This window comes from Anomaloglossus baeobatrachus, chromosome 1, assembly GCF_048569485.1.
Source record: "Anomaloglossus baeobatrachus isolate aAnoBae1 chromosome 1, aAnoBae1.hap1, whole genome shotgun sequence".
Classification (NCBI taxonomy): domain Eukaryota; kingdom Metazoa; phylum Chordata; class Amphibia; order Anura; family Aromobatidae; genus Anomaloglossus; species Anomaloglossus baeobatrachus.
Window position 1 is genome coordinate 142,364,581 of NC_134353.1, and position 16,421 is coordinate 142,381,001.

Consider the following 16,421-nt stretch of genomic DNA (forward strand, 5'->3'; position numbering starts at 1 on the left):
AAATAGCCCAGTTTGCATATTAATTTTACATTGAAATCAATGTAGCAGCTGTTGATAAAGATTTTATCTAAAATCCCAGCTTCCATAATTGTATTATATCTCCTCACAACAAAAGTGATCTATAAACAGGAAATGTCTACCTATCAGTGCCCAGAAGGAAAACTGCAAGATTTAAATTTCATTTTATTTTAACACCGTTACATAGAAAAATAAAAGAACAACAAAAAATGTAAAAAATATGGTTAATATATACTGTAAGTTTGAATTAAACAGTAAGTCATTCTATGAGGATATGGAGTCGGGCGCGTCAACATTCACCAGAAGTATAAAATCACATTAATGACCTCTGAATAACAATGGATGTAGCTCAGATAAAAGATTGTATAGGTTTCTACAAGAACTTAACATAACGTCACTGCTGTCCATGAGTGTGGGAATAACAGAATTGAAAAAAAATATTTACACAACATTTGGCTCAAAGTTTACGGATCTAATCTTCATAGCCACGTATTTCAGGGAATACCACCATCCGTGCCATGTGTACCAAATAATTCCGTCATCTGTATTAGACGTGTATGGTCCTTTGTAGTACAAACCATTTAGGTTGGTAGAGTGACACCTGGTGGAAGCATCACACAAGGCATTAAACAATGAGAAAAGATATACGGTAAATCATACGATACATGATACATAACACTAAAGTCTGTAAATAATCAGAGGTTTTATTGCTACACGTTAATGCGCTCAACTATAATAATGGTTAATATTTCATTATTATTGATGGATTTGTAACTATCAGGATAAATTAATAATCATATTCTAAATATTTTCCTCATGATTTTATCAAAAATTTCTCATAAACTGAAGAATATATGCTGTGTACCTTACTGGCGTTTACTAGGGCACATAGTATAAGCACCCCCATTACCCCCAGTATTATACTGGCCTCAATGGGCCTTTGGGTTTCATTTTTCACTACTTTTTTAGCTTTTTTTGTCCTGATTATAAATAATTCTAATAGTGACGTTTTTTTATTTCTGCCTGTTTTTTTTAGGTTTGACACGATGCTTATACAGATATTTTAGTCTAAAGCCTGCTTTACATGATACAATATATCTTACGATGTGTCGGCAGGGTCACGTCGTAAGTGACGCACATCGGGCATTGTAAGGTACATTGTAGTGTGTAACAGCTACGTGCGATTGCGATTGAACGTTAAAACGTTCATCGCATGCACGTCGTTCAATTCCTAAAAATTGAGCGTCAGATTGTTCATCGTACCCAGGGTAGCACACATCGCAGTATGTGACACCCCAGGAACGATGAACAGATCTTACGTGCGTCCTGCGGCTCCTGGCCGGCAATACAGAAGGAAGGAAATGGGCGGGATGATTACGTCCCGCTCATCTCCGCCCCTCTGCTTCTATTGGCCGGCTGCCGCGTGACGTCGATGTGACGCCGAACGTCCCTCCCACTCCAGGAAGTGGACGTTCGCCGCCCACATCGAGGTCGTATGGACGGGTAAGTACGTGTGACGGGGGTTAATCGTTTGTGCGGCACATTCAACAAATTGAACGTGCCGCACATACGATGGGGGCAGTTACGATCGCATACGATATCGTATGCGAAATCGTAACATGTAAAGCAGGCTTAAGTCATCATTTTTGACTGTTCAAAATGTTGCAACATTTTTGTGCAATTGTATTCCGGCACCCTAGTGGAGTGCAAAATCGAATTAATTTTGTGCAGTTGCAGACTAAGATGTAAAGGGTTAGGCAATTTTTTATTTTAAAAAGAACAGTTTTTATTTTGATGAATTTGGTGCAAAGTCCATCATCAGCACAAGAAAAAGATAAGACAAAAAACTACTTAGGATAGAAACAAGGCAATTGATAAATCAGGGTCTTTCTGTTAAATTTAGAAATGAATGAGGTAGTTCTAGGGTTTTAGGAAGATTTGAGGACAATATTGTAACAAGTAAAAGTAGCAGGGATAAGTAAAGTGTGTGGTGATATTAGTTCAGTAAGTTTTTTTAAGCTTTTATAGTTTATATATCCCGAGTTAACCTTTTACATACAGAAATATATAATCCCATAAATACCCTGAGATCACATGGATGGAGATTTTTTATGATGCTGTGTGGTGGCCATTTTTGCTGTGTTGTGTGGCTGAGGTCTATGACCCAGAGCCGTTTAGGCTTAGGCTGGTTTCAAATCAGCGGTATTCTGCCACACTGCCAGATCCGGCACAAATACGGTACAGTTCAATACAGTTTACTGGCATCGCGGCAAGCTCCGATCACAAGCTGTCACATGCTCTAGTCACATGACTGTATGTGACCCGAGCTTGTCGCGATGCCTGTGAACTGTATTGAACTGTACTGCATTTGTGTTGATTCCGGCAGTGCGGCAGAATACCGCTGATGTGAAACCAGCTTTAGCCTAGCACAGGGGTGGGTAATTAATTTTCCCATGGGGCCGCATGAGAAATTGGGATGGTTTTAGAGGGCCGGACTAATATAATTAACTCGGTTCTACATATATATATATATATATACACACAAACACGCATATATACTGTGCGTGTATAATATATATACACACATACACACAATGTATACATACACACACAATCCCCATATACTACATCACTACACCCGCCACATACTACACCTGTAATATACATCAGTATACACTACACCTGTAATAAACTACACCTCTATATACTATACCACTATATATTACATCACTACACTCCTATATACACCTGTAATATACTACACCCCTATATACACCTGTAATATCTTACATCACTATATACTACACCTGTAATAAACTGCAGCACATCACTATATACTACACCTGTGATAACCTACATCACTACACCCCTATATACTACACTTGTATTATACTACATCACTACACCCCTATATACTACATTTGTATTATACTACATCACTACACCCCTATATACTACACTTGTATTATACTACATCACTACACCCCTATATACTACACTTGTATTATACTACACTCCTATATACTACACCTGTATTATACTACACCACTACACCCCTATAAACACCTGTATTATACTACACCACTACACCTGTAATATACTACACCACTACACCCCATATACACCTGTAATATACTACACCACTACACCCTTATATACACCTGTAATATACTACACCACTACACCCCTATATACACACCTGTATTATACTACACCCCTATATACACCTGTATAATACAGGTGTATATAGGGGTGTAGTGGTGTAGTATAATACAGGTGTATATAGGGGTGTAGTATAATACAGGTGTATATAGGGGTGTAGTATATTACAGGTGTATATAGGGGTGTAGTGGTGTAGTATAATACAGGTGTATATAGGGGTGTAGTATTATACTACACTCCTATATACACCTGTATTATACTACACCACTACACACCTATAAAACTACACCACTACACCCCCCCATATACCACACCTGTAAAACTACATTCCCATATACTAAACCACTACACCCCAAATATTTGTCAAAAGTTACCCCTCTCCCCCAGCCCCCCGCCTGCCCGCCCCCATTGTCCCCGAAGGTTACTAGTAACCACTCACCTCTCTTCTTATCGTTCCCGTCCTCAGACACCTCCGTACGAGCCCCCCGCTGAGCTGCTTCTCCTTCACATGGCCAGGCTGCGCCGACGCTGTATTCCTAGGAGCCCCCGCCGCTGCCTCTCTCCATATGGCCCCCGCCTCTGCAGCTTCTACTGCCGGGCGAGAACTTTTCAAATGACACACGCGCGCCGTACTGACGATATCAGGGCGCGCGTGTGTCACAGAGAAAAGTGTCGGGCAAGGAACAGAGGAGAGATTCCTGCGTTCCGCTGCCTACACTGTGCGGAGCTTCAGGATCTGTCCTCTGTTTCCTGCCCGACACGCAGCGTGTGATGAGGGTCAGGGCCGGCTCCAGGTTTTTGTGGGCCCCGGGCGGAAGAGTCCCAGTGGGCCCCATCTACACGCAGACACACATACGTACACATACACATTTAAAGACAAACTCACAAAAATACATATAGAACGGACACATATATACAGCCATATACACTGACATACATAGATACACATTATACATGCCTACAGACACACAGCTCTGCTGCATACATACAGACACACATAGCTCTGCTACAGACACACATAGCTCTGCTACAGACACACATAGCTCTGCTACATACATACACACATAGCTCTGCTACATACATACACACATAGCTCTGCTACATACATACACACATAGCTCTGCTACATACATAGCTCTGCTACATACATACACACATAGCTCTGCTACATACATACACACATAGCTCTGCTACATACATAGCTCTGCTACATACATACACACATAGCTCTGCTACATACATAGCTCTGCTACATACATACACACATAGCTCTGCTACATACATATCTCTGCTACATACATACACATAGCTCTGCTACATACAGACACACATAGCTCTGCTACATACATAGCTCTGCTACATACAGACACACATAGCTCTGCTACATACATACACACATAGCTCTGCTACATACAGACACACATAGCTCTGCTACATACATACACACATAGCTCTGCTACAAACAGACACACATAGCTCTGCTACATACAGACACACATAGCTCTGCTACATACATACACACATAGCTCTGCTACATACATACACACATAGCACTGCTACATACACACATAGCTCTGCTACATACAGACACACATAGCTCTGCTACATACAGACACACATAGCTCTGCTACATACAGACACACATAGCTCTGCTACATACATACACACATAGCTCTGCTACATACATACACACATAGCTCTGCTACATACAGACACACATAGCTCTGCTACATACAGACACACATAGCTCTGCTACATATATACATACATACACATTGCTCTGCTACATACACACATAGCTCTGCTACATACATACACACATAGCTCTGCTACATATATACATACATACACATTGCTCTGCTACATACACACATAGCTCTGCTACATACATACACACATAGGTCTGCTACATACATACACACATAGCTCTGCTACATATATACATACATACACACATAGCTCTGCTACATATATACATACATACACACATAGCTCTGCTACATATATACATACAGACAGACACACACACGGCTCTGGGGCCCAGCACATACGGCACCGGGGAGGGGGGGGGGGGTTTGCAGGGAATACACCTAGGGGGGGAGAAGAGCCCATACAGCTCACCAGGGCCCATAAATCGGGGGGTGGGGAGGGCACATACCGCTCAGGTCACGGTGGAGAGGGGGCCCACACAGAGCCGGAAAGAAGCACTGTGCTGGGGGTCGCTGGCTGGCACTGCAACTCTCATCTGTGGGATGAGCAGGACGCCGGCCGGTAGCTCCGCCCACAGATTAAGTTCAACCAGGAAGTCTTTGCTCCTTAAAGGGACGGCACCGCAGATTCCTGCCGAGGACTGCGGTCCCCGGAACTCGGCCCGGGGACAGCAGAACTAAGGCGAGTGGGCCCCGGCCAAGGGGCACCAGAACTGACGAGGCCGAGTGAGCCCCCCCCCGGGCACTGATGAGGGCAATCTGACCACGCGCCTCCCGGAGCCTGGAGCTCCAGACAACAGGTCAGATTGCTCTCATCAGTGACCGGCCAGCAAGGACGCCCTGAGCCAGGCGGGCCGGTCACAGAGAGTAGGCGGGCCGGATGTGGCCCGCGGGCCGCCCCTTGCCCAGGTCTGGCCTAGCAGAATGGGTGCTATGGCACCTGGGTTGTTCCACCTGATAGTGTAATGTCCCGGTGGTGGCCACCACACAACGCTATGCCTAGCAGGTTAGAAACCCGCTGAGAGATTCTCCGTGATATGGTAGTTCTCTTATATATTCTGATTAAAATGATAACCAAGAACCTTGTGTTAAGTTTTGTAACTTTTTCTTAGAAGGAGTAGATCAATATAATATTTGGATGTGTTGTCAAGAACTATTTGTACAGGTCTTTAAGCTGTTTTACTTCAGTAACTTTTCTATTTTATATAACTTGAGCTAAACTTTAACATGTAGGAACATACTGTATGTCCTATAACTACACTGAACTCGTGAGTACAACCTATAGGGATTTAAAAATAGATATTTCATATGGACTGAAGAAGTAAATGAGGGTTGTAAGGCAAGAAGAAAGCCTGTAACTCCTATCAATAAAGCAAAGCCTAAACACTCAAACTGTACTTGTAATTGGTGCTATAGCCAAGTATTCAATTCACACATCTTCTGATCTGTTGGCACAATCCTTAGCATTGAGAAGGAATGCATCATTATTATATAATTGTGCCTTACATTTCTTATTGTTTTACGCTCCTATTTTAGTGTGCACGTTACCTGTTATACCACCATCCACCTTTGTCCTCCACCGCACAATTCTCTTCGTAGTTGTCATTGTCTCGATCCCATGTGCTGAACTTCATACCATTGTGGTTTGCCCACCACTTCACTTCTGGGTTAAAGCCTCCAGTCAGGGAGTCTCCAGCCGTACCCGAATATTCCCCACAACTAATCTGGTATGCATTCTAGGGTTGGTGAAAAGAGTGTTACGAGAAAATTAATGAAAGGAAAGTGTCACACTAAACATAGAGTATTATCTGCCAACTGTGGAGCTGAGCAGATTGATATAAAAATTTGTAAGAGAAGATTCAGTAGATCTCATAATTTAATTAAAACTCCACTTATTTTGGGCTGAGGCGTCCAATAGGCGGTCCTACTCTGTAATTGAAAGCTATCTCTGTATATGAATTTGGAGAGGGTTGTCAATCATTCAGTAAGACCACCCCTTGACTGCTGAGCTCAGAATCTGCAGGTGTTTCAATTAATAAAAGAACAGTTTTATATTCAAGCCTTTCCTACCAAACTATATATCAATCTGCTCAGCTCCTTCGGATCTATACATGTACCCAGTATAATGAACAACATTTTCAAAGTGACAAGTTCTCTTTAAATTCTTCAAAAATCTAATGAATATACATGCTTGTGTAAAAGGGTGGCCAGAAGAAGATACTAAGATTCAGAACTTCACAGCATTTGTGCATCATCATTGCCATCTGCCAGAGGATCAGCGTGACCAGGTACCAATATGTGGGAACAGATAGAAGGGGATGCCTATTCAGGTGACCACTGTGGCACAGCTGGCAAATATAAAAGGCTGGGCCAGCAGCAGAAAGGCGGAGTTGGCACCAAGATCATCAATGAAACGGATGTGTGCACAGCAATGAAGGCCCCTGTTATCTACAAGGGAATCATCTGGCAGCGCACTGAGCACAGAGGAACACGTAGTCTGAATACCATTGTCACAGAAACCCAAAAAACAAATATCATGGCCAGAAGAACCCAAAGAACAAACACCGTCACTGGAAGAGGATCAATGTACATGGTAAAGATTGGACATTGAAAACCAGAGACTGAGAAATGGACATTTCTTTCTGGCTTACATATGGTACCAAGAGAGAGAATAGTTTATTAGTTGAGTTAACTGTTAGTTTAGTGCATTGCCATGCAATTGCACCCCATTTAGTGAATCGCTGGCACAAGTGGATCTATTAAAGTTCAAGATTTCCTGTTTAATTGTGTACTGTAACCCTATTAGGATAGCACTGTCTCTCCCCTGATGAAAGGACTGGGGTTGATTTACTGCTAAGTTACATAGGTTGACTTAGGTCCATCTAGTTCAACTTCCTCCACCAATTATACATTTTGTCACTAAATCATTTATCATTGATTCATTGGCAGTTGCGTACCCATCCCCCTCTCCATCCCATCTTCCAAACCCATTGAATTCACCATAGAGTCATCCTTAGTTTTTGTTGCATTCCTGACCATTGAGCAACATTTGGCATAGTTGTCAGGATGCAACATTACTACGCAGAGGTGAGGGACTAATCAATGACTGAGACCAAAAACGGCAGTATTCCTCTGAGGGCCATGCTCAGCAACTTGCCAAAAGTTTACAGGCGACAATCTATTGCTGTTGATCTGGGTAGAATGACTGAAAACCATGCTACGCATGCATCCCATGACACCTGCCTTACAGGTGTAGCTAGCCTTGCTGACCCTAGACGGAGAGGCCTGAAAGACAGTTATGTTCCAACAGCCGAAAAATCAAGATACAATGGACAAGCTCATTAGAATTCTAAAAGACATGCAAAAGGATATCCCCGACAGGCAATGTGCACATCCATCTATTCCATTGAGTTCAAAGGGAAGGGGAGACTGTGGGCCAGTACATGAACATGTGGTAGGTATTGATGGCCCATATCACTAAGAATACTGAAAAAGGTACCAGGGACTGGGACCATTGGACGAAGTGTTGCGGGACCAGTTGATTGTTGGTCTGAAGGATCCCTACCTAAGGCAAGCCCTTAAAGAAGGCTTACGGTAAAACCCCTGCATGAGCTTTCTAGAAGGTGGAACTGAACCAGGGTCCGAGAATGGAAAGCGCCAGTATGATGTGAAGCTATGAGGTAGCTGCCTCCGCGCTGTCCAGTATGAAGCCCGACCTAGCTCAAGAGTTGCAAGTTGCAGCAAGAGATCTTAGAAACCAAGGGGAAGTTGCATAATGCTAAAAGAATCTTTGCTAAACCGGCCAAGCCCAACACCACATTGCAATACAAAGGGAGAACAGAGTGGGACTATCCTGCTTCAACATTACCGGCCACGCCGTAGAACTCAATATTGGAATATGCAGAGTTTTCTCAACCCTTTGTCCTGTACATGGATGGATGTATTTACTGTCTGTGGGAAGCATTGGCTCAGGTCCAGGAGGAATGAGAGCGAGTGATATCCTATGCTCCTTCAAGCTACAGTTTTTACCCCTGGTGTGGGCCATGACATAGAAGTTCGCAGAATACTTGTCAGGGTTGAAAGTCAATGTGCGGATCAATAACAATCCCCTCACAATCATGGAAAATACAAAGCTGGGGACCCTAGAGCAGTGCTGGAGTTCCCGAATGTCTACATTTTGGTACAGGTCGAAGACTGAGAGTACCCATGCAGATGTTCTGTGCAGAGTAACTCAAGGGGGACCAACTCATGAAGTGGACAAAGAGCTGGAGGGTGATGAGACCCTACCTTTAGACATTTTTCCATAGCCCTGCCAGCTGCCGAAGAGTCAGAAGACGAACACTCACCCTCAAGAGTACTGGGAGGCCCTAGAGATGAATGGGTACAAGTTGCAGCAGTTTGACCCTGAACTGCGTTTTGAAGGTTGGTAACCCTCAGTCAGAGGACTACCATGGAAGAGAGAGAAACCCTATCAGTCAGTGCTCTTTAGATACTTTTTCAGTGGGAGTGACACTGCATGAAAAATGGCTTACAGTACTGGAGAATACAGCTGCCCAAAGAATTCAGAATCACATTGCAGATGGTGATACCAGAAGGAATGATGGTTGTCCTTTCAACAGAAGCGCATGAGAGAGGTCCATACTTTGGGGTGAAAAGAACTTTTCAATGGCTGCAGCAACTTGAGAGAACTCTGGAAGAGGACCGGAAGATGAAGTGGCTGGAATTTGTTCCAGAACTAGTGTGGGTATATGACAATCCACAGCATCACTGGATATACCCCTGATATGCTGATATTTGGTTGGTATGGTTGGGAAATCACCAAGTTAGGCCCCTTTCACATGTCAGTGATTCTGGTACGTTTGTGCTTTTTTTTAAACGTACCAGAATCACTGACATACGCAGACCCATTATAATGTATGGGTCTGCTCACACGTCAGTGATTTGTCACTGCACGTGTCTCCGTGCAGCGTACCCGCGTGTGCGTGATTGCTGAACGGAGACATGTCCATTTTTTTCTGGCATCACTGATGTTCCACGAACCACGCAGTGGTGTGGTCCGTGAAACACGTGCCAGAAAAAAACGTGCATTTAAAATAATAAACATTTTAACTCACCCGGCGTCCAGCGATGTCCTCTGCAGCCCGTCCTCCCTGCTGCTTCTAAGCCGGCTGATTACTGTCGCGCATCTTAATGATGCACGACACAGCCGACCCGGAAGCAGCTGCTGCGGGGGTCACCGCCAGCCGGATGCTGCATCGCGGGAGGATTCAGCACCATGGAGAGCGGGAGCGGGCGCAGGTGAGTTGATTTCTAAGTGCAATCACGGGCCACGGAGAACGGAGCCCGGATTGCACTTAGACAACCCACGTGTGCCGTGATTCACGGCACACGCAGGGACATGTGCGTGTTTTACACGCCAGTGAAAAACGTCACTGTTTTTCACTGACGTGTGAAACGGTCCTTAGAACGCAATTCTAAAGAGGACTGCACAAGAGCCAACATCACTACTTGATTCTGAGAACATCAACACCGACTCCAAATGCTAAGAAGGTTGGTAAAGCAAAAGTTTTGGGAAGAGGACCATCTGGATACAACCCCAGTGCAAGAAGTGCCTTTTCAATCAGGAATTCGGGTATTCATCTGGGCTAAACATCCCAAGAACAAGTTGGACTATTGGTGGGAGGTGACTGCTCCCAGGGTGACATGGCAAATTCACCCCGACAACCAGGACTATGAATCCAGCCTGAGAGGCAGGAGGAGGCGACAGGTCAGGTAGTGTACTGTAATATGCTCCACCCCAGCGTATCCAAAGAGAAAAAGTCACACAGTTGAGCTCCCAAAGGAACAATGGGATATTGTCTGCAGGAGGTCTGCTGGTGAGGAAGATGAGTGGTTTGCAATGCCTATTAAGCCTCGAGGGATAGAACTTCCATTTCCCACTGTACAAGAAGATGGGCACGAACCCGAGCCTCCACAGCCTCCACCAGCGCCTGAAACCTCAAATACCCTGGTGGCATCAACTCAGGAAGAGTTTCCTAGAACACCATGCACTAATGCTGGCATCGCGCCCACAATATACACACAGGATGCTTTAGGCCCTGTGCGCACTTACCGGATTTTGCCGCGGATTTTCCGCGGATTTGCTGCATGTTTCGCTGCAGAAAATGTTCATAACATCTCTGCAGTGAATCACCAGCAAATCCTATGGAGAAAAAAAATCCTGTGCGCACTGGGCGGAATTTGACAGCTGCATGTTTTGCTGCGGGAATCCCGCAGCAAAAACAAGTGCATGTCACTTCTTTTCCGCACATCGCTGCGGGATTTCACTCCATTGACTCCAATGTTAATCATGAAATCCCGCAGGGAATAACGCAGGCAGCAAATTCTGTGCGGTTCACTGCGTTTTCCTGCATTATTCCCTGCGGTATTTCGCGGTTTACCTCCGGTAATGTACATCGCTTGTCTGCGGTTTGCATTACAAGAAGAGGAAGCAAAGCAGAGAGTAAACACAAACACATCACAGACACAGACATCACAGACACATAGAACACAGACACATAGAACACACATAGAAATAAAACGGAAATATAGAAAACAAAGAACGTGGGCTCCGCTGCATATTTACCTTCCAGCCGAGGTAAGCACACAGCGGCGGCCCGGTATCCTCAGGCTGGGGAGGGAGAGGGGCAGGGTTAATGTCCCCCGCCTCACTCCCCCTCCGGCAGCCGAGAATATCAGCCGCAGCTGCCCCGGCACTGTCGCATACATTATGCGGCAGCACCGGCGTGTCCTCGGCTCTTCTTGCCGCCGTGTAGCAGTGGCAGCAAGGTAATACAAGGGGTTAATGATGGTGGGGGACCACCGCCATTAACTCCAGGCTTGATCATGGCAGCGTCTATGTGACAGCTGACATGATCAACCCGTAAGTAAAGTGAAAAAAACACAGACACCGAAAAATCCTTTATTTTAAATAAAACAAACAAGCCTCGTTCACCATTTTATTAACCCCTCCCGCACCAAAGCTCCGGCGTATTCCACCGCTCCGGCGTAATCCACAGGTCCTGCGCTGCTTACATCCAGCCGCGACTGTCACAGACACAGCGCTGAATGAAAGCAGCAGACAGCAGAGGTAATTACCGGTCATTTCCCACGGCCGGTAATGTGAACTAACTGCCGACCGTGGGAAATGCAGCGATCTGTCCTCTATCTATCTATCCCTCTGTCTGTCTATCTATCTATCCCTCTATCTATTCTTCTGTCTATCTACTATCTCAGAATTAAATGACTTTTTTTTTTTTTTTTTTTTTTTCAATGTGCTTTATTGCATTGAATGCAATAAAGCACATCCCAACCCGCACGCGGCAAAACCGCGGCAATACCGCGAATAATACCGCCGTAAAACCGCAGCAAACCGCATGCGGTTTTCGGGTGCGGTTTCCCGCGTTTTTTTACCGCGGGTGCGGTAATCTTTGAGAGCATGCGGAATTTTCTCAAGAAAATTCCATTTCCCAGTGCGCACATAGCCTTAATCTGGCAAAGCATCATGCAGAAGGTCTGGCATTAGTGCCACCTGGTGGTCATTTGCGATTAATACAATAAAATTTCACATTTTAATGAATTGTGTCAATAAATTATATTTTAATATCATTTGTGGTCTTTCGTGAACTTTTTGTATATAGGTTTTATTGTGAACAACTGTTGCCCACATTAGAACCTCTCTCCAAGAACATCGGGGTGCAGAAAGAGTCTTCACTTGAGGACTGGCAATTTAAAAAAAGGAAAAAATGTAAGAGGGTGACCAGAAGAAGATATTAAGATTCATTGCTCCACAGCATTTGTGCACCATTGCCATGTGCCTGATAACCAGGGTCACCAGGAACCAATCTGTGAGGAGTGTGTTTAATCGAGGGAATAGTTAGAAGGGGACATTGAGTTTGGTGACCACTGTGGCGCAGTTACCAAAATATTAAAAGCTAGTCTGTCAGCGGAAAGGCAGAGTTGGCACTAACATGATCAGGGGAATGGATGTGTGCTCTGCAGAGCAGGCCTGTGTCATCTGCAAGCGAATCATCTGGAAGTTCACTGAGCCCAGAGGAATACAAAGCACACTGTGGCGCCCTGGACAAGCCAGGTCGTCACAGAACAACACCAACACACCCCACACCCCGGTTAGGCACACCGAAGCCAAACACAAAATCCTTGTTGCCTTCCTCCAGGGGCTGATGTCCACACCAGGGGGTGGGCCAGGCGGTTGGTCCCGCCCACCGAGGAGTTCACAGTCCTGGAGGTGGGAAAAGGAGGCAGTTGAGTGTAGTTTGGAAGTGGTAGAGGAGCAGACTGAAGTCGGTCCGGGTGTGTGGCCCGGACAGTACAGCAAGGTTGGCAGACGGTGCTGACCGTCTGCAGGAGAGGCCGATTAGAGTGAGCCGTAAGGATCGTGGACGGGTGGTGGCCCGGCGGTACCGGACCGGTGAACGAAGAGAAGCCAGCACCATCCGGCAGGGCTTACGGACCCCGACAAGGCTAGCAGTCGCCGTTGAATTTGTCAAATCCGTTAGCGAAGGGAACCTCCGGGGTTTCCCAGCAGTCAAGACCCGATTGAAGGCGACAGCTCAAACCATACAGGGAAACACAGCCACCGCCAAGGCTACAGTTCCCAGGGCCAGAGCCTGCGGGCAAAAGGGGCTCCTTCAGCACCCATCCAAGCTGGGGAGCGGGTTACTGGTGGGAACCCATTGGAACCATACACACTACACAGGTGCAGGGAAAGGCAGTCACCATTAACCTGTCGGGAGGAGAAACACTGCAGCCGTCTGTGGGACCCGTCCATCCAGCCGTTTGTTTGACCAGAGACTCCGTGTGAATTACTGGCTGAGTGAGTACCACCGTGCCGTGCGGCACAGCGCTGCCCCCGTGACCCTGCACCTCACCAGGCCCCGTAACCCGCCTGCCATCCCTAAACCCCTCACCGGGCCCCGGGACAACCAAACCCCCTACCCACGGAGGGGAGAACCAACATCCAAGCTGCTCCCTGTCATCGCTCCTGGGATCCCCGTCTAGAGCAGCGGTGGTGTCACCAAACTCACCACAACCGTGGGTGGCGTCACGGACAATATCCCTAAACCCAAACCACCCCCTTTCACTCACGGGCGAGGAACGCTGCTCGAGTCCCTGGGATCCGGCCCACCGCTCGAGCCACCACCGAGCAGCAGCCGCAGCAGCAGCAGCCGGACCCGAGCAGTGGGAGAGCGCAGCGTCCCCTCCTCCGCCCGCGACAACACCATTGCCAGTGGAACTTGAACTGCATACCATTATCAGAGGAATCCGAAAAGCACACACCATTGCCTGAGAAATCCGAAGACTAAATATTATTGCCTGAGAAACCTGAAGACCGAATATCGTCACAAGAGGAAGCCGAAGAACGAACACGGAATACAGTAGCTGTAGGAGGATCAATTTATGCGGTAAGTCACCAACGATTGGACATCGAGAGCCAGAGACTGAGAAACAGACATTTGTTCAGGGGCAGCATTCCAGTGAATGGGGCCATTACTTCCCGCCTTGCATACGATACCAATAGAGAGAATATCTTATTAATAGAGTTAATTGTTGGTGTAGTGCATTGCCAGGCAATTCTGCCACATTTAGTGAGTCACTCACATAAATAAGTCTTTTCATTTATTTATTTTAAACTTTTAGTTTTCCTATTTAATTGTATACTGTGAAACTAGTTGGGTGACACTGACGCTCCCCTCACAGAAGGACCAGGATTGGGTTATTGTTTAATGAATTTATTTGTAATAATATTAACTGATTGCCAGTACTTGATCAGTCGAGTGTAACTGTGTAACTTTTATTTAATTTATTTTGCTATGTACATCATTGCCTGTTGCTTACCCATCCTCCTTTCCATTTCCCTGTTCTCACCTAATAAAAACCCGTCGAAGTCACCACTAATTCGCCCTTACTGCATGTTGTATTCTTGGCCTCGAGTAACACTAGCCCCCTAGTAAATGTGACTTATGACACTGTTATTTGAATTGAAGAAAAAGAATCACAGGACCTTGGGCTACCTGTCAACTCAATAGTCTATGGCTGCCAGTCCAAAGCACTGCAGATGTGAAGCCCCATTACCTTCAGATCGCCTCAGTGTCTTTAGGGACTTCACGTGCTGGGGTTCTTCTGACAACAGGCAGGTCAGGTTAACTTCTATGGGAATCATGACACCACTCTCGGTATTTGCGGTCAGGGGGTGACCGCCACTGCAGTTTAGGGAGCGCCTGGGGCTGATGGTAGATGCAGTCAGTTGTTGTGGCCTCCCGAGAGTGAGGCTGGCCCCAGGGCCCAGTGTAAGTGTGTAGTACTACAAGTCGCAGAACAACTCACATACAAGTAGCAATCTCTTTCAGGGTTTTTAGTCACTTTTCTGATGGTAACGTGAGACAACCCGGGCGATGCTATGATGAACCAGATGGAAATGTGGCGCCCCTGACCTGGTCAGGCACCACAGAGTATTGCACCCATATTGGGGCAGTGCTTCCAGGTATTCTCGAAAGGCCAGGATGAGGTGTGCACACACGAACACATAGTGACCAGGTCTCCCACACCATTAGAAGGGACCCTTGGGTAGCCAGAAGGGGTTAACTTTCAACTCCCATCAAGGGGTGTGCCCAGAGGCTGGTTGCTAGGAAGCAGAGCAGACAGGAAGGGAAGGAGGAGCAAGCAGTCTGGAGCAGAGTGTTGAGGAGTGTGGAAGGGAGCAGAGGGTCTCTCATGCTAGCCAGGTCCTGCGGAGTGCAGTAGCTGAAAACTGGGGAGAACGGGTACCTGTGGGTCAGCCTGAAAGACACCCAGAGAAAGGTGGCCGAGTAAGGGGATCACTGGTATTCCAGCATGCAAGGGGAGACAGGTCCCCAGAGCAGACAGCTAATCATCCAGAGCTGCTCAACCTTCAGGTGGGGGAACTTCACGCCCTCACCACCACAACACAAAGTCCGAGCCCAAGCAGCAACCACGAGGCCATAAGGGGATAGGGCCAGAAGCCATCCCACCAAGATCTACGCTGCCGGCAGACAGGCCAGAGAGGGGAGCGGGGGTCGGAAACAGCTTCCCTGGAGGAATCCTACCATACTTCATGTAAGGGGTCCTCCCAAACAAAAGGAGTGCAAGGAGGGCGAGCGGACAGCTACCCTCAGAATGGTCTTCTGGGATTCCTGGTTCCACCTGGTTATCACAGTGTCGCTCGGGCATCTCACTGTAACCACCAAACAGTGAGTAAACACATTAAAAGACTCCCTGGATTGTGGTTCCACCCACTCAAAACGGGCCCTGGGGCCAACCCTACTCTCGGGGGGCCACACCATCTAACTGCACCTACCAACAACCCCAGGCGTCCCTTAACCTGCAGTGGCGGTCCCCTGACCGCAATACCGAGAGTGGCGTCACGAAAATCCTAAAGAGAAGGTTCCCTACCTGTGACCAGACCATCCCACGTGGAGTCCCTGAAGGTATTGCACCAACACAACACCTGTG

The 16,421-nt window shown here is 46.5% G+C and overlaps 1 protein-coding gene across 3 annotated transcripts in view; it reads right to left on the bottom strand.

The window, feature by feature from the left end:
- Positions 1 to 166: 166 nt before the first annotated feature.
- FGL1 (fibrinogen like 1) overlaps positions 167 to 16,421 on the bottom strand; it is a 212,908-nt gene continuing 196,653 nt past the window's right edge. For all 3 annotated transcript variants that reach the window (XM_075347102.1, XM_075347103.1, XM_075347101.1), the window contains exons 7-8: positions 6,438 to 6,625; positions 167 to 619 (exon numbers count right to left, since the gene is read on the bottom strand). In XM_075347102.1, coding sequence (XP_075203217.1) covers positions 460 to 619; positions 6,438 to 6,625 — 348 coding nt within the window. In that variant the 3' untranslated portion in view covers positions 167 to 459. The remainder of the gene's footprint in view (positions 620 to 6,437; positions 6,626 to 16,421) is intronic.